This window comes from Leguminivora glycinivorella, chromosome 19 (assembly GCF_023078275.1).
Source record: "Leguminivora glycinivorella isolate SPB_JAAS2020 chromosome 19, LegGlyc_1.1, whole genome shotgun sequence".
NCBI lineage: Eukaryota > Metazoa > Arthropoda > Insecta > Lepidoptera > Tortricidae > Leguminivora > Leguminivora glycinivorella.
Window position 1 is genome coordinate 6,143,868 of NC_062989.1, and position 18,243 is coordinate 6,162,110.

Below are 18,243 nucleotides of genomic sequence, written 5' to 3' on the forward strand. Positions count from 1 at the left end.
AGAATCTTCCAGCGGTGTGAACTTCGGGTTGTCTTTGAAAATATGTCGTTTTATTTAGTAATTTTCGCTCACCCTAACGTTGGGGTGAATAGGGTCGGGAAGGGGGTGAATAGGGAAAAGTGCTAGGGTTGACTTTTTTGGATTGCGAATAAAACCTGACCTGTCACGAGCATATTATATTTATTTTATCAAAAAATAAGGAACTAATATGTTATGAGTAGTCGGTAATGTATTAATAAAATAAATTTATCGAAATCTAGACATATGATAACCCTAAACCAACCTTTTATAGTTATATGGTGCTTTGACGCAGTGAACAAGTAAGTATGGTCGTGGGCAGTGCGGATAACGTGTCAAAATATAAGCATAGTTTGTTGCTATTTTTCATGTTTAAATAACTTCTAAACTAACGTAGTGGGTATTAAAGTAAAAGGTTCACAGTGAATATTAGCTTGCCAGACATGTGTTTAGCTATACCATTGTATTGAGTGTTGTATCATAAAGTCAAACTAGGCATTTATTACTAATAATTTACTATGTGGGGTGTCTTTGATCACTTGCATGGGGTAACATTGACCATAATGACACATAGTTTAGAGCTTTATTTCCATGATCACGTTAGCAACCTGGCTAAAGAATCATACCGAATATTAGGTTTTGTGATGAGAAACGTAACAGATTTCCATAACCCCGGTGTCATTAAACTCCTGTACACGTCCCTTGTGCGGAGCAAATTGGAGTCGAGTGCTTGCGTCTGAAGCCCGAGCGAGGCCAAGTACAAGCTCATATTAGAGAAGGTACAAAAAGCGTTTCTACGCTCTTTGTACAAAAAGCTATTTGGATACTAATCCATACATGTATCCGACAAAGTTCTTACTTGGTGTCCTAGGGTTCAACTCTCTTGAAGTTCGCAGGAGCAATGAGCGGTTAATAACAACGTGCAAGGTGCTCCGAAACAAGATCAACAGCACGGAACTGCACAACGCCCTTAACTGCATCATTGTCCCTGCGAACAAGTCACGCCGACGACCGTACCTGCAGATGTCGGACGGGTCGGGCCCACGAGCGACAGCTGCCCGCCGTCACTCCCCACTATGCGACATGCTCATCTCGCTGAACGGGCTCTTGCGATCCGATCCTCATGTGGGGCCTTCACACACGTCTTTGAAAAATGTTTGCGGGGATAGGCAGGCTGACGATTTTTAATCTAAGTATAGAAAAGTAACGCAAAATGAAGTGCAAAGTAATTTGAAATACACCTAGGTAAACAATCAAATGAGTAAGGAACGTTATCTACATATTTAGGTAAATTAAAGTCACATGAGACATGGACAGAGAAGGAAAGCTAGATGACGCGTATTTTTTCTCTGTCTTCTTGTATGCTACCTTTTTTACAGTTTTAATTTCTCAAAGGAGGTCAGTAGTTGACTACAAACTCAAAATAACACTCTTGAAAAAAATTAAGGGTCACTGACCTTTCACAGTAAATTGAGGTAGTGTGAGTGAAGGGTGTTTGTGTGTGTAATGGGGTAATTTGACAGATTCTGAAAATTCTCCCTGCTCTACCCCCTCTTAATAAAAATGAAAGTGTTCACGTACCCCATATGTTTTTCCCAAAATCTGTAAACACCATATTTCATTAATTTGAGATCGGGAGACAGGACTTCTGTCTCCTAAGACCTTTTTGCCGTAGCAGCACGGGATCAGGTAGCTGCTCTCACTGACCCGCTGTCAAAACACAGCCTGTATAGTCGGTTAGTCAGTAGTGACAGCACCTGGTACTCGCGTTCTTCCTCGGAGTCGACCCGCTCCTCCTCGGGCGACAAGATGGGAGAGCCGAGCCGCTCATTGTCCGCTTGCACGTCGGGTATAGGCGTGTATACAGTATATCATCGGTAACTAGAGTAGGTATAAGCCACTAGTGTCCGTACCTGGTACTCGCGTTCTTCCTCGGAGTCGGAGTAGACCCGGTCGAGCAGCGTGTCGCGCGGTTCCTCTTCGGGGGATAATATTGGAGAGCCGAGCCGCTCGTCGTCCGCTTGCACGTCGGGTATGGGCGTTTTTTCTACACAGATAAATAGGAACTTTATTCATTTCTACAAAACTATGGTAATTACAAAGACAGATTTAATAAACATTATAAATATTAGAATGCATTGGCTCTTAAGCGACGACTCGGTGGAGGAATGTTGTTCCAGCATACAGACAAAATTGAAGTCAATGTAATGGGACTTTCGAATGTGTAATTCTTTTGAACTTATGTCTACTTTTTATTACCATCTGTTTCAGCTGGCAGGCAAGCACTATTTGTGAGTTAGATAGGGACGGCCTGATGTTTTATCATTTATCGCGCGACCATGCTTGCCTGCCTGGATAGGGTTTTTGACAAAATTTCGGTAATTTTATAATTGTTTTGTGTAAGTTCCAGACTGTTACCAATAAAAAAAGTAAAAGGGTTGTATCGCTGACGTACTTAGCAGTCATTAGGTTAAAATAAACAGTAATTTGGAAGATTAAATTACCTCGTCTCCTCTGCTTCTCTTCCTCGCTGTCCGACGAGGAAGAGTAAACCCTCCGTAGCCGCTCCTTGTTCGACACAACCTTGAACTGAACAAAAGAAACTATTTTGTAATAAAGTCGCGGCAACTTCGACTTGAACACGGAAGAATGATGTCCACCCCTTATCATTATGTATCCGTTGCATAATGGATATATTCCATTCGCTAATACTCAGATTAACTGCTTAAGCGCTGGTGACCTAGCGGTAAGAGCGAGCGACTTTCACTCAGGTCGCGCATTTGAACCCCGGCTCGTACCAATGAGTCTTTCGAAAATTATGTGCGAAATGTCATTGGTCATCTGATATTTGGCAGTCCCTTTGCGGTAATGGAAAACACCGTGAGGAAATCGGACTAACCTTTTAGTAAGGCCTTGCTTTCGTAAAATTAGTGCCTACGACAAATCTTGGGATTAGTTATCCAAACAAACCCCAGGCTAAAATGAGCCGTGATGAATGCCGGGATAACGCAAGGAGGATGATGAATACTCACGTTAACCTCCGCTTCATCGAGATCGGAGTCGTCATCGCTATCAGAGTAAAGGCGCGGTGCCGGTCCTTTCGTCTCCGGCTCTGCCTCCGATGCTGATGATGATGACGACCGAGACGAAGATGATGATGAGGACCTGCGAAATACGTCAGTGGATAAAAGTTTTTTCTAGTTAAAGCACACCTCGGAGTGATCAAATATATTTTCATTGAGCTATGAAAAACAATCGAATGTTCGTGTTTTTTGGCGGTAACTGTCAGGTAAAGCGATGACATGCTTTTGGGTACTTATTGATTGTCCGACAAATGTTCAGCTGATTTTTGATTAAAACTAGTCGCTGATTGTAGTTTCGCAGAGTGATCTGTTTGTCATTGTCGCCCAAAGAGCCCGTCGGCGTATCGACTATCGTTGTCCGTGGACCGAAAATCAGGCTTTTTTTTTTTAAAGGAAAAACAATAGGGCTATTGCTCTAACATTCTGTTTAAAAATATGAATTATAAAAATACAACCTTACGATGTGCAAAACTTCAAATATACCCCTGCTTTTAGCTGACATGATTACAACTAGTAGATTTCATAAAGTAGGAAAAGTATATTTTATGTGGCACTGACCTGGAAGAACTGCTAGATTGCCTCCGTCTGCGCGACAGGTACGACCCTTGCGTGCGTGTTCTTGGACTTGCAGGTAGTTCTTTCTCTTCGTCCGAGTTCTGCACCATCTCCTCCTGCACATCATGATAGCAAAACAAGTCAAGTCAGGGAAACAGATGTTAATCTAAATATATGGCAGGTTTTTCTTACTGCCGACGAGTTGTTTCTTTAAACTACTTTAAAGAAAGCAGTCGCTCAACTTAGCATTTGACAAGGATTTTTGGGGAGGATTTTTTGATTATTATGTCATTTTTGACCCCCGACGCAAAAACGATGGGGTGTTATATGTTTGACGTGTCTCTCTGTCTGTGGCTTCGTAGCTCCCGAGCGGATGAACCGATTTAGATTTAGTTTTTTTTGTTTGAAAACTGAGTTAGTCGGGAGTGTTCTTAGCCATGTTTCGTACAAATCGGTCCACTATGTCGGGATTCTTTTCAAAATTTTAATTTTGTGGTTAGGTTATTGTTACTCGAAATAAAAATAATTTAATAAAATTTTTAATTTTAAGCAGTTCGGGTGTGTCATGTTTTAGCGACAATTTGGCTACAATGGAAGCTAATTGTAAGTAGGTATTCTTTGGCTTTATTAAGTGCTTTACCCACCTGGTCGCTCAACCTCTTGGAGGAGTCCTCATCCATAACAACAGGCGAGGGTATCTTTCTTTTCCGCCGAAAGCTCGGCATCTTAGGAATAGCGGCGCGTAATCCAAGTCCGATGCCCGCCGTGTACCCGCCCAGTTCCAGTGCGATGTCACGTGACTCCATCAAGGACTTTATTGAGTCTAGCGTGTCTTCCTTCTTGTTTGAGATATCCTGAAAATAAGGCATTTAATAGTCAGATTTTAATATCAGACTTAGAACTCTTAAATGGGCATTTTCAAAAATTGGGACCCAAAATTAGTGAAAGTTGTTAACAAAAATTTACTCGATGTCGGTTTTGTGACAATTAAGCATGAAATTTAAATAAGAATATTGCTTTTGTGTTCATTACATAAACTCATTACATAAGTTATTGCTTATGTAATGAGTTTATGTAATGAACACAAAAGCTCATTACATAAGCAATAACCTACATTTAGAAGATGAAAAAAGTTGGTTTTTAGACAAATTTTATTCTTAATTGTAGTCACAAACCTGACAGCGAGTCAATTTTTGTTAACAACTTACGCTAACTGGGGGGACCAAAATTGCCCTAATACTCGAAGCGATGTTCTTCATTGGTGCTATTGAAATATCACCCTAAAACCTTGTAATGCCTCATATTTCTTCATCTTACTTGTAACGGTTGCGCGGCATCCTCCTTCTTCGGCGCCTGCCTGGTCTTCCTGCTCTGCTCGTCCCACCACTGCTCGAAGTTCTTGAAGGCGGTGCTCTCGATCATCTTCTTGTTGAAGTCCTTCTTGAGGATCGCCTTCAGTTCTGTGGTGACTCGCTCGATCACGGAGTTTATTGTGGGGAAGTATGGGTTGTCCAGCTCTTGCTGCAAAGTATAGATACGATATTTTAGATAAATTGTGTAAAGGAGATCAAAAGCGTAACGCTATTATGATTTTTGATATGTTCCTTCAGGGTAATCTAACACTAGCGTAATTTTACCGTCATATACGGTGTTTCTGTGTTACAAGATTAAATCAGCAATTACAATGAGTTGTTCGCCGCATGCCAACAATGACGGTTGCCTAGCAACCTCATACTTTCCATTAGGTGAACTACTAGTGTAATCTTCGCATTTGTTTTTTCCCCTACATTTGATTTATTAAAAACTCATTTATAAAGATTGCCAATCGCCGTATACAAGAATCTTATATACAATGGATGTTGCACGCCGAACATTACTTTGAAGCCAGAAAATTTGACCTTGAATTACGTCACGCCGGTCTTGCATCTCTTTCTTTAGGGTGTCCATGATTAAGCATACATTAGGGATATCCCGCGGAATTTGACGTATTACATCTCTCGACACAGGCTTAAAACCTTTGAACCTCCGTTTTGACAATATTCTCAGCTTGATATGATATTGATATGTGTTAAAATGTCAAATATTAATATTAGCGCCATCTATCTGAGCGTACCTACCCCAAAGGTGTATCGCCATCTAGCTCACCGTACCTTTTTCTGTATGGTTTTGAGGTAAGTTTTTTCTTAGACTTTATCTGTCTATACGGAGTTACATAAGTATTTGTCTTTTACTAACTGACACCTGTGTTTATTAAAGCATGCAATGGAATATATATTTTAGTGTTTTGGTCATCACAATAATATTTTGGTAGTAACTACTGGGAAAACTAATCCCAGTAGCTATCAACCCCCGGTTTTGTTAATTAACAATGTGGGGAAATCCCAGTAGTTAGGACAGGTAAAAACTTGGTGGTAACTAGTGGGAATAGCCACAAAAATATAAGGGAAGTATTTGTCAATGGGGAAATAATGAAATACTAGGACGTTTTAAAACAGTATCTTTATTTTTAAGCGCCGCCCCAAATCTCAAGGAAGGTGGTTCTCAATTCGTACGTATTTCAATTCTCTTCGCATGTATATATGTATCTCAATTTAATGTTTAGGCCACGATATATCCGTCGTTACTGGACTGATTTTTAAAATTTCTTTCTGTGTCATAATCTTCAGGCTTAAAGTGCAAATCTGCAAATTGTCGAACGCTCTGAAACATTTCCTTTTATCGGTACAATCGACAGCCAACAGCCAATGCTGCCTCCTTCCTTCATCTTTTGGAACACTGAAAAGTTTAATATTATTCATGTTAATTGTAAAGACATAAATTATATAAAGTTGGTATTATTATACTGTGATATGAACTATGAACATAGAAACCGTACCAAGTTGATAGATTTAGCTCCATTCAATAAGAGTAAATACCATGCAAGAAAAAAGATTGGTCACCCTAGTCGTAAAACCACACATAGCATTATTTTTCTTTAAAGGTCATATTTATCGTTCTAAACCTATTCGTGGGAATTTTGATATAATTTGAGACAATGAAACCAATATAATGATAAGAACTAACCAAGATTACAAGCAAAATAGAAGAAAATTTATTGCCAGTGAGGTTTATGAACATTTTGGTAAAATAAGTACTTACTTGTGAAATTTTACGTCGGATTTCGGTTTCCATTTACTTCCACAATGGTTCACTATGCAATACATAGCTCAGAACTTAAGTAGCCGTATAGCAATAAAAAATTGTCAAAAAACATTTTATTTTTAAATTATAGGTACTGACTTAATTGACTCAGCGAAAGCAAATTTTGGCATAGATTATAAGTAAACATTTGATGACAAGTTGAGTTATAGGTTACCTGTGCGGGCGCTTGGTCTACAAAGGGCTGGTAGGGCTGCGCTAACAGTGGCGGGCCTGCAAACGGCGCACCGTACGGCAACGCCAGGTCACCCGCATAACCGGGCGGAGGGTAAGCTGTAAAGAAAACAACACCATTTTGGGTAACTACCAACGAAAAAAGGCGGAGGATAGTCGTCCTTGTCGGTCTAGGCTTGCAGCCATTAAGACGCGACACACTAAGGGCACACCTCGGACACTGGCGATCAAATATATGAAAGAAGCGCGTTCCTAGCACACAGTATAAGCTCGTGTAAGTGAACGCGTACTATGCTTGTATGAGTAAATATGACAGGTCGACTGTTTGCGTTTTTGACAGGCGGTAACTGTGAGGTAACCGAGAGGAGGTGGGCGGCACTTTCAGCGGGAAGCGGGAGTGTATGGCCATACTGTACGATAGTACTCTTTATTATACGTGCTAAGGGCCAGTTGCATCAACCACCGTTATCAGATCAGACACATCAACGTCACGCAACAGAAGTCTATGGGAATTCCAGTTTGGTGCAATCGACGCTATATCAGCGGAACAGTCGGCGGGTTTATGCCGCGCGCATAGGCAATCAAAGCGTGACGGCTCCAATGTGTACTCCACGCGACTACCGCCGTTTGGTGGCGGCATGCCCGCCGGCCGAAAAATCGGTATAGGGTTTTGAAATCCTTACATGTATTTCCAATGTTAATTTAATTAATTAATTAAAAAAAAATATATTTTTATGTTTAAATGTTAATTTAATTAATAATTTTCATTTTAATATTCATTTGATAAACATGTAATCAAACTGTATGAGCAATAATTAGTTTGAAATAAATAAATTTCATTTTTATTTATTTATTTTTCTGTGGGTTCGTAAAAGGCGACTATGGGGGGTTAAATTGTGGCGTAGGCGAGAGGCTGGAAAGGGACTGCAATGTCACAGTTTCGTTTTCTTTCAACCCCTTATTTGCCAAGAGTGGCACTGAAGCTTTAGTAGTTTCATGACTTTCATGTGTTCTGCCTACCCCTTTATGGGATACAGGCATGATTGTATGTATGTATGTATTTTTCTGATTTGTACTGATTTTACATGTATTATTGCAACAAGGTAAACTATCAGTCAGCAGCATGTACTTGTGAGAGGCCACATGGGCGGCTGATAGTACTGCTGTGGAGTGTGGGGTAGAAATTTTTAGAAATAATTGCCGGTGACTGTACAATAAGATGTATCATTAGTTAGCAGTGTGTACCTGTGGGCGGCCACATGGGCGGCTGGTAGTACTGCGGCTGCGCGGGCGCCGCGGGGTAGAAGTACGCCTCCGCGGGGACTTGCTCCTCGATCTTCGCCTCCGTCGATGATAGCGATGACAGCGACATCTACAACAAAAATATGATGCAATGTAGGCTAAATGCAATAAGTGCGTGCCATAGATTGTATGCCCAATAAAAGGCGTAGTAAATGTTACTCTACAAGAGACGATTAATGCAACAATCAAGAGTCCTTAACCTTTCGAGACTCGTGTCAAATTTATGCCAAAATTATTTAAGGTGTCATTTAAATGTTTAAGCTAGCTCCATGGGAAGCCGACGGGGCTTGAAAGGTTAGAGACATATCGTAACTAGTCTCGCCGACAGCGTTCAGTGTAACCTTTAGCTTTACGAGTCTTTTATGACTTCCTTGTGCATATTGGCCTATTAGTGGTACCTTGAATGACATTAAAGATTTTTAGAGATGTAGGAGAGCTTTTTTTCTTCATTCATAAGATGGTTTTACCTAGATATGCACCGAATATTCGGTTACTATTCGGTATCCTTGTTTTAATATTCGGCCGGATACCGTATAGTGACGTACTATCCCGCCGGATACTGGATGTGCTATTTTTAATTGAATGATTTTAGTAGTTCATGTGCTCTGTCTACCCCTTTATGGGATACAGGCGTGATTATAAGTAGGTATGATTTTGGGGTAAACAAATTAAATGTAAACAAAACAGTTACGGTTATAATACTTAATCACAGCCCTTAATTATTAAAAAAATAAACATTTAAAACAAAACCGGACTCCGCGTGAAGTTCACTACGAAACAAGTCAAAACCTGCACGACACGCCCGCTCCCTGCTTAAATTGTAGGTATTGTAGGTAAAATTCTGCTGTCTGAATATTCGGCAACCGGATACCGAATATTCGGCCGATTGTTAGGCCGAATATTCGGTATCCGGTATCCGACCAAACAACTATTCGTTGCATCTCTAATCTCTAGTTTTACCTGGTCGTCGTCCAAGTTGTCCTGGTTCGGCGGCGCGGCGGGCGAGCGCCGCGGCTCCTCGCCAGTCAGCAGCTCGTCCTCTGACGATGAGATGTCCGAACCGATCTTGTCCATCGCTGGGAACTTTTTACGCTCTGCTTCTCTTGCTCTCTAAGATAATGACAATGGAAAGAAATATTAGTTCTTTATGTACCTACACTAAGTAAGGTCAATACGAAGTGTGACGTAGGGGAAGTGTGTCTGGCCTTTCCATTTGGCCTGTTTAAACAATGATCAGTCTTGATTGAGAGTTCAATACGTCTACCACTAATCGTGAGTGTCAAAAGTATGAACTCGCAAACCCACCTGTGACAATGAGTAAAAACCGGCCAAGAGCGTGTCGGGCCACGCTCAGTGTAGGGTTCCGTAGTTTTCTCAAAAACTACTGAACCTATCAAGTTCAAAACAATTTTGATAGAAAGTCTTTATAAAGTTCTACTTTTGTGATTTTTTTCATATTTTTTAAACATATGTCAAAAGTTAGAGGGGGGGGCACACTTTTTTTTCCTTTAGGAGCGATTATTTCCGAAAACATAATCATAAAGCGATCTTAGTAAACCCTTATTCATTTTTAAATACCTATCCAACAATATATCACACGTTGGGGTTGGAAAGAAAAAACAAATCAGCCCCCACTTTACATGTAGGGGGGGTACCCTAATAAACCATTTTTTTCCATTTTTTATTTTTGCACTTTGTTGGCGTGACTGATATACATATTGGTACCAAATTTCAGCTTTCTAGTGCTAACGGTTACTGAGATTATCCGCGGACGGACGGACGGACAGACAGACATGGCGAAACTATAATGTAGTTGACTACGGAACCCTAAAAAGGCAAAATGTGAAAGCCAGACACACTTTCAAACTTCAAATCTTTTTTATTGCCACAATAACTTACTAAACTAATACATATAACATATAAGTACTTAACTAAACTTATGAACTAACTAATAACAAGCTTATGACACACTGAAATTGTATTAATCTTAATTTAATTGTTGTTAAATAATTGATGAACATGTAAAATTTATAATATTATTAATAAAATGTCTATGTCTACCCGTATTGACCTTATTCAAAATTTCACAAATAATAAACACATTACTAGGTAATGAAAAACACATTACTGTTAATTTTAATATTGTCCTTTGGTATGTCTTTAACTGGTTAAGTAAAGTGGCGGGCAAATAACCGGCCCGCGATAGGATTTTATCCGACTCCATAGGTCTTTCAAAATAGTGTGTGATATGGAAGCCCAAAATTTTGTCATTTGAATCATATTAAAATTATTATGTCATGAAAGTAACTTTTCACCTAAAAATCAACTAAGTAGACGATAACGATGGTTGCTTATTACAAGATATTAAAAGATCATTAACTGACCTTTTCGATGGTAGACTTGAGGCATTCGAGGTAGAAGTCCCTTTGCAGGAAAGGTGAAGGTGTCGTGGAGAGAGGTTCCGGTTCGAGCTCCTTGTTCTGGTTAAACGAAACTATGCTCCCTCGGTCTTCACTGCCGGAACCTGATAAATATAGATTATAGGTCAACAAGAAAGAAAGATAGAATTATTATAAGCGATAGTGAGGCCCTACGAACTGCATGTGGATTAAGGAGCCTTAAAGGGTCAATCCGCGGCAAGAGTGAGATGTCACGATTTTATGGCATGTTCCATTTATTCACGATGCAAGTTCAAATGATAATCTATCTCTAAATAAGTGTTACTTTCCCGATACATGCATAGATATTTTTATTAGCAGCTGTAGTTCAAATATACACTCAATGAAGTCGTGACTCGCGTTACTTTTACGTGGATTCACCCTAAATATGTTGCGCATTTTAATTTTTTATATCGATGGAACTGTATGGTGGTTGAGGTGTACCAAATGGGTAAGCGGAGGCAGTAGTCATCTTCTTCTATTGAGCATAGTAGCCCGTCGCGATCATACAGGAGTGTATTCTGTACATAATGAAATGAATTAACCCCCTAGCCGTATAGTAGGTGTTTACGTCGCGTCCAAGTAGGACAGTAGATGTAAAGGACGATGGTGACAACCCGCTGCCAACATGGCGGTTGAGGTGTATTCTGTACATTCATAAAACAAACCTTCGTCTTCAGATGGCGGTTGAAGTGCATCGAGGTGAGGCACGGACGTGCGATGGTCGTCTTTTTCTTCCGACGATATACCCAGCGACAGTAACGGCGGAGCAAGCTACCTACATACAGCCGGAGTGTATTCTGTACATTCATAAAACAAACCTTCGTCATCAGATGGCGGTTGAGGTGCATCGAGGTCAGGCACAGGCGGGAGATGGTCGTCTTCTTCCTCCGAGGATATGCCGAGCGACAGAAACGGAGGGGCCAGCCCGCCGCCGCCACCGCCTTTCAGCAACAATGCTATTCTGTACACAGAAAAACGAGTAACAACCGGGTGTTATTCATTTTGGCAGTTACAGATTAATCAGACAGATCTGGTGAGGTTCGTACAAAACTTAAACTTAACAGAGCTACCGAGAACCGAAATATTTAGCGAAACTTCTTACGAGAAAAACTTGAGAGAACAGGAACAGATTATGAACTATTTACTAAGGAGTCAGTGACGCTTCCCGCATTCGAAACATAATAGTACTTTTTTTAATGGCGACTGCTAAAATGTGTGGTGACTCCAGGGTCCGTAGCCAAATGCACAAACTACTTTTTTTTTTAATCCAAAAATTACACAGCATAACAGGTAAACTAAATCACTGTGGAATTCATTACAACTATACAGTTATAGTACACTTATATAATAGTAACTGAGTACAAAATGTACAATATACAAACATTACAAACTTAATATACAACAGCGGACTTCCTTTTATCCATCGCCTCACAGAACCTCATACACACTTCACACAATTCCGCCCATCTGCTAGCAAACACATCGCATTCCGGTACTGATACGTAGAGTGCGTTAAGGTATAGGAGAGCGCGTACCAGTGGTGATTGCCTATAGGACACAGTGCGAGTTTCAGGACTATCTCTATGGCATCCCGTATTGCCGCGACAGACCCAGACTGCGTTTCGATCGGCGTCTGGCGTCAGCGATTGTCATTCGGCTAGGCCGGCAGAATAGATGATCAAACGAACTTCCCAAGCGAAGTTCGATCACTATTATATGAGTCGTTTCATTCGAAGATATAACATTTACCAGGTAGTCCTTTAAACCTACAGGCGACCATAAGTCGCCTGTAGGTTTAAAGGACTACCTGGTAAATGTTATATCTGAAGAATGAAACGAACGAAATATAATCACTTTCGTAAATAGTTAAATACTTCATAATCCGTGCCTGTTCTGTATGTAGTCCTTCTCTTCTAATAGTAAAGCAATGGTTACCTAGTATCGAGATCAACGTTCTTGGGCTCGTCCTTGGGCGGCGGCGGCTTCTCGGGCTCCGCGCCCGCCTCCGCCGGCGGCCGCGGCTCCGGCGCCGGCGCCTCCGCCTCCTATACGCACTTTGGATTTTATTATGACATTAAACAGTTGGGGACTTGGAATCAACCCAACGTTAAAATGGCTCCTAGTCAGCATCAAAATAACGCGAAAGGGTTTCATTTCACATTGTCCGATCAGATATAGGGGGTAGGATCCTACATCCGTGTGTCTGTACTCGAAAAACGAATAGGTACGGAAAGTTATAATCGAATCGTTTTATGGACATTGCAGGAAGGAAATAAATTCGAGATTGGCATGTCTCCAATTAGCATGAAGAGATACACTAGAAACTCCAAAAAGGATATGCCCTACAACATGAGTCGACAGTCGACAGTGCTGTTGTGCAGTTTACTCTGTTTCAAAAATACATATTTTGATTGTGAATAAGCATTTTTATGATAATTGTGATTCCTTTCAATTTGACAAAGACTGAAATAAATGTATTGATTGAGTCTTTGTTTCATTTAACATGTATATTATAGTGGTTTCATGCGATTGACATGCAAATCATGCGATGAGATGCGTGCACGCGGTGAAATGCGGATACGTTTTACTACAACTTACCTAAAAATTTCATGTATGTACAGTCAATCAATTGGAACCCTAGGCCACTATAGAACTATGTCATAGTGACGTTATAAATCATATTATAAGAAATCTCTTACTGCTTCTCATTTTGAGATAGTTGTAGAGTGGCCCAGGGTTCCAATTGGTTGACTGTACATACATTATGATCATAAAATACATATGCAAAGCGTGTTGCGTAGAGTAAAACATATATTTAGATGATCCATGAGAGAAACGGCACGGTCGATCCAAAATGGTTACTTGGGTCGACCATAAGGCAGCTGTCTGAACTGTCTGAGCTGTCCTGTTCATCAGTCCATCACTCTTCCTACATATTTATGTAGATCTCCGTGAGCACATCGATGTCAGCAAAACTGTTGTAATTCCGCTCTAGAACAAGCAAAGTGACATGTTCTTGTGTTGGAGGCTCAGGTTGTTTCGAGTAAGCGCCAGCCAAATAACAAGCTAACCATTTTTGTTCACTGAATTGACAAATGACAAGCCGTTTCTCTACTAGACCATTTACCTTAAAAACATATCTATACACATACAGTTTCGTAAGAACCTTGTTACATGTCACTTATAAATCCTATTACAAAACAAGTAATTATCTGTAAATTAGTACATAATAGTTACTCGTACACCAACTAGCTACAATGTGCTATAAATCTAAGGATGCAAGTGCATATAAATTCCCAGTAGTACAACCATGAACCTATGAAAGTATACATTATGCACTACAACTTGTGCGAAATTCTATCCAACACCTTACTACAGCTATACTAAGATACTAACGCATGACTTGCCACGTCGTGTTTATTTTTTTGATTACTTTTGATGGTAAGTACATCTTTTGAACTTTAATAATTTTATTTTATGAGACAAGAAAACTCTTTTTTCTCTTTACTGAGTCTATAATTGAATGTATAAATTATATAGCTATAAAAATGTTGCTCTTTTTAAACATACGTAACGGTAAAAGAAATGACAATGGATGGATGGATACAATTTTAGATAGAATGATTTTTTTAAGTCTTCTATTCATCATATATAGAAATTTAAACGGTCTCAAAGTTGTGACCATACTCGGTCCTTTTTTGGTGGCAAAAATATAGCGTTAGCATAACCGACCACTAGAGCAATCACGGCAGACGGCAGCATATCGTCCAGTGCAAGCATGTTGCGGTTGCGGAAAGATGAGTGTACAGTGCCTTTTGTGGTTTGATCGGTGCCGGGGGCGGGTCAATGACCTTGGGCGGGGGCTGCGGCGCGGGCTCGTCGCGCGCGGTCGGCGTGGCGGGCGCCGCCCACTGCGGTGTCGGTGTCGGTGTCGGCGTCGGCGTCGGCGTCGGCGTCACAGCCGCCGCCACCGCCGCCACCGCCGCCACCGCGGTCGGCGTGCTGCCCGCACCGCGCCGCTCCAACTTACACACACACAGTTATGTACGGTTCACTGCCAGACAACTGACGACCGGGGTGCCTATTTGCTTAGTCAAGATGACAAACGATTGCGCTACGATAACGAAACGCTTTGTCTTAGTAATAAGTAGACAACCCCGATTAACAGTTTGGTCAGTTAGGTCGCGTCTTACTAGTGTCTATAATGAATTTGAAACTATTAAGCTAGGAACATACTACGCGGACGTCCGTCGTCGATCGACCGCGGACGGGGATCTGGACAATGAATATACACTTAACCGTGCAAACTATCGGTCGACGGACGTGGACGTGGCCTTGAGCGCATGGACGATGTTTTGTTCCGTGCACACTGATCGGTCGCGGTCGATTTACGACGGACGTCCGCGTAGTATGTTCCTAGCTTTATACGTGAGCTTACGATTTACAATACCATTGAAATACATAAGGGCTTTATAATACAACTCAAAAATAATAGACGCCAATAGTAAGACACGAGTTCGACTTCAGCCGTTTAATGTAAATCGTACATTAGAGTTACCACCTATAATGATTAATGTTTTTTTCTGATATTTTGTACAATAATTTTGACAGTTCCAGACTGATCACAGATTTCTGTAAACGTATGGCTTAATAATGTTCCCAAATGCTTAATGAATGAATGTCGAAATATCAGTTTTTATGGAATGATGGAGGATGAGATTAATGAAAAATATTAGTTAAAAATACACACTGCAAAATATCCTATGGGCGCATTGGGCGTAAAAGGGGTAAAATCTTTTAAACACAGGTATTAGTAAGAATAAATTGATGATACAAACCGATGATGATATAATATACAAAAAATAATGTGCCGATGGAAAACATATTATGATGTTTGATTACTAGTATTTAATTTGATAAGTTATACCTGTCCTGTGTCAAACACATTTATTATTCACATTTAGTTTATAAATTAAATTTTTAAAATAATAGAACAGCAAAATAATCACTTATACTTTTTTCTAACTGTTCTTACCTTTCCTTGCGAGTCCTGTAACAGTGACATTTTGTACCCTTAACAAAGATCAAAGCGGATATTTAGATATCGATTTTAGTGGTGAACCAGTGACCAGTGAGATTAGGGTTTGCACAATGGATCCGAAATGTACGGGAAGATCCGCGGATTTCGATAATCTTATACATGTCGGGTTTGTCATGCAAATTTGAGTTGTTAACATTTTCGCAACCCGCCTATTGGGCACTAGAAAACTTTGCTCATACAAGATACAAGCGAGCGGTTATAAATTTAGACTGGTTTCTGACGTAGTGCGCCATTTTGTGTCTGATAGTGAATGTGTTAAAATTAGGAAGCCTATAACGACTAAATATTTTAATTAACCCTTTAACCGCCAGAGTCTGATATATAAGACATCACATATCCAGCTCATTCCGCCATAGTCTGATAAATAAGACAAAGATCTGATTTGGTTTTTACAGCCCATTTATAACTCCCATAACTATGCCAACCTTACTCTGCGTGGTACAATACCTGTCGGTGGCGACACGAGCACGCTCGATCAAAAATTTCTGGCGGTTAAAAGGTAAAAAATGTGCGTAGTACTGTTAGCTTTGATCTTTGTATTAATAGTACAAATGGGGCCATAATTTTCTATGTATGTATTATTGTACATAAGAGAAACAGAAGAGACACAGACACAGAGTCAATAACATACAGTCATACAATATAGGCGAACATGTCCCTCAATGGGATCACATCCAGTCAACCTTAGTAGGTTGGTAGGTAGGTTGTCTGAGTGTGTGTAACTCACGTGTGGGTGCTGGTGCGCGTGCGCGTGGCGCCAGTCGCCCCACCACATGCCCGAGCCGCCGGGCGTGGCGCCCGCGCCGTACCCGTACCCGTAGCTGAAACAACACCTCAAATCAGACAACTGCGAGATTTGTGGTCTTACGTACGAGGTACGAGGATACTATTAACCTCGTACAAATATGTACGAGATTTTGATAATATGGCCAATTGGATATATATTATTAGCATTTTGCATCTTTTTACACCATTTACGCGATGATTGTCTATGGCAGCTATCGCTTCAACAACCACACCGCACCGCACTTTGGAATGTTTTCACGAAAGTGAGAGCGAGAAAGTGTTATTTTTTTATCGCTATCACTTACGTGAAAAAAATCCACGGACGCGGTGCGGTGCGATCATTTCTTAGGTACTTTACGGAGTGGTCCCGATAGTATAATATGCTTAATTTTGTTTTAAATACGTTTTCGATGCATAATAATAATATTTTTTATATGTACGAGGTTTGAAAGTCTAAATACGAGAATTTTAGCTGCATACGTACGAGGAAGTTTTGCTTTACAGTTGGCAACCCTGACTGCTACTCATTTACTCAATAGCCGGCTCCACACTGGCCGCACGCCGGCCGGTCAGCTGTTCGAAATAGTTCTGCACATATTTATTATTGTGGCACGTATTTCATGGTTTTCGCATTTTCTTTTGAATAAGGATTAACAAGAAAAGTAAATGACCGTTTGTACCCTGAGATCCGAGAGTGGCCTCGGTCTCTGGTGGTATGTTGAGCAATCAGTTTTAATCGAAACGTTTGTGTACTTACCTCTACTGCTGGGCTAGCACATGATTTCCGCAACAGGATCTCGCCTCGTTTTATTTAACCTCGTAAGGCCCAATGTACATTACAATATAAATAGTTGTTGCAATCAAATTTGAATCTTCTATGAACCAAATAAAGTAGAATGTCCATTGTTACATTGCTTTTTGAAACAAACGAAATTTTCACGAATTTACTTATAGTAGAACAAGGTTCAAATTCTAAATGGGAAAATTAACTATGATGGGCCTTACGAGGATAAGGACGGGTAGTCTACCACGCAACCACATAATCTCGCGCCAATCATTTGCTAGCCTATGCTTTTAGTAAGGGTCGTAACTCGTAAGACTGCGCATAAGAACCATCCGTGGACTCGCTCGTGCTACGAGAGTATCCATTCCGGTGTCTGTTGTATTGAGTCAACCCCCAGTATACATCCAAGCGTTTGAATACTTACCCTTGCTGGTAGTAAGGATCGTAAGCCTGCGGTGCAGGAGTGAAGCTGACGTCAGTAGCGGCGTGACTCGATGCCGCATACGATCAGTTACCTCACTGGTACTGCGAGAGTAGCGGTCCCAGTGTTTGTTATATTGAGTCAACCCCTTGTGGACATCCAAGCGTTTGCATACTTACCCTTGCTGGTAGTAAGGATCGTAAGCCTGCGGTGCAGGAGTGAAGCTGACGTCAGTAGCGGCGTGACTCGATGCCGCATACGAACTATCAGTTGCCTCACTGGTACTGCGAGAGTAGCGGTCTCGGTGTCTGTTAATAAAATCAAAATATTACAAATTTGACCATCCTTATGACTATACTCTACTTTACCATCTGAGCTAC

The 18,243-nt window shown here is 40.7% G+C and overlaps 1 protein-coding gene across 4 annotated transcripts in view; it reads right to left on the bottom strand.

Annotated features, from left to right (window-relative positions):
• Positions 1–18,243, bottom strand: part of LOC125236370 (histone-lysine N-methyltransferase SETD1-like) — a 44,151-nt gene that overhangs the window by 10,528 nt on the left and 15,380 nt on the right. For 2 of the 4 annotated variants that reach the window (XM_048143153.1, XM_048143152.1), the window contains exons 6-18: positions 18,043–18,171; positions 16,600–16,693; positions 11,590–11,732; positions 10,715–10,854; positions 9,291–9,440; positions 8,274–8,400; positions 7,012–7,127; positions 4,974–5,177; positions 4,301–4,510; positions 3,660–3,772; positions 3,051–3,183; positions 2,523–2,607; positions 1,932–2,065 (exon numbers count right to left, since the gene is read on the bottom strand). In XM_048143153.1, the coding sequence (XP_047999110.1) occupies positions 1,932–2,065; positions 2,523–2,607; positions 3,051–3,183; positions 3,660–3,772; positions 4,301–4,510; positions 4,974–5,177; positions 7,012–7,127; positions 8,274–8,400; positions 9,291–9,440; positions 10,715–10,854; positions 11,590–11,732; positions 16,600–16,693; positions 18,043–18,171 (1,778 nt within the window). Of the gene's footprint in view, positions 1–1,931; positions 2,066–2,522; positions 2,608–3,050; positions 3,184–3,659; positions 3,773–4,300; positions 4,511–4,973; positions 5,178–7,011; positions 7,128–8,273; positions 8,401–9,290; positions 9,441–10,714; positions 10,855–11,589; positions 11,733–12,706; positions 12,817–16,599; positions 16,694–17,866; positions 17,985–18,042; positions 18,172–18,243 lie in introns of those variants that run through there. The other 2 variants (XM_048143155.1, XM_048143154.1) reach the window with 2 other exon arrangements.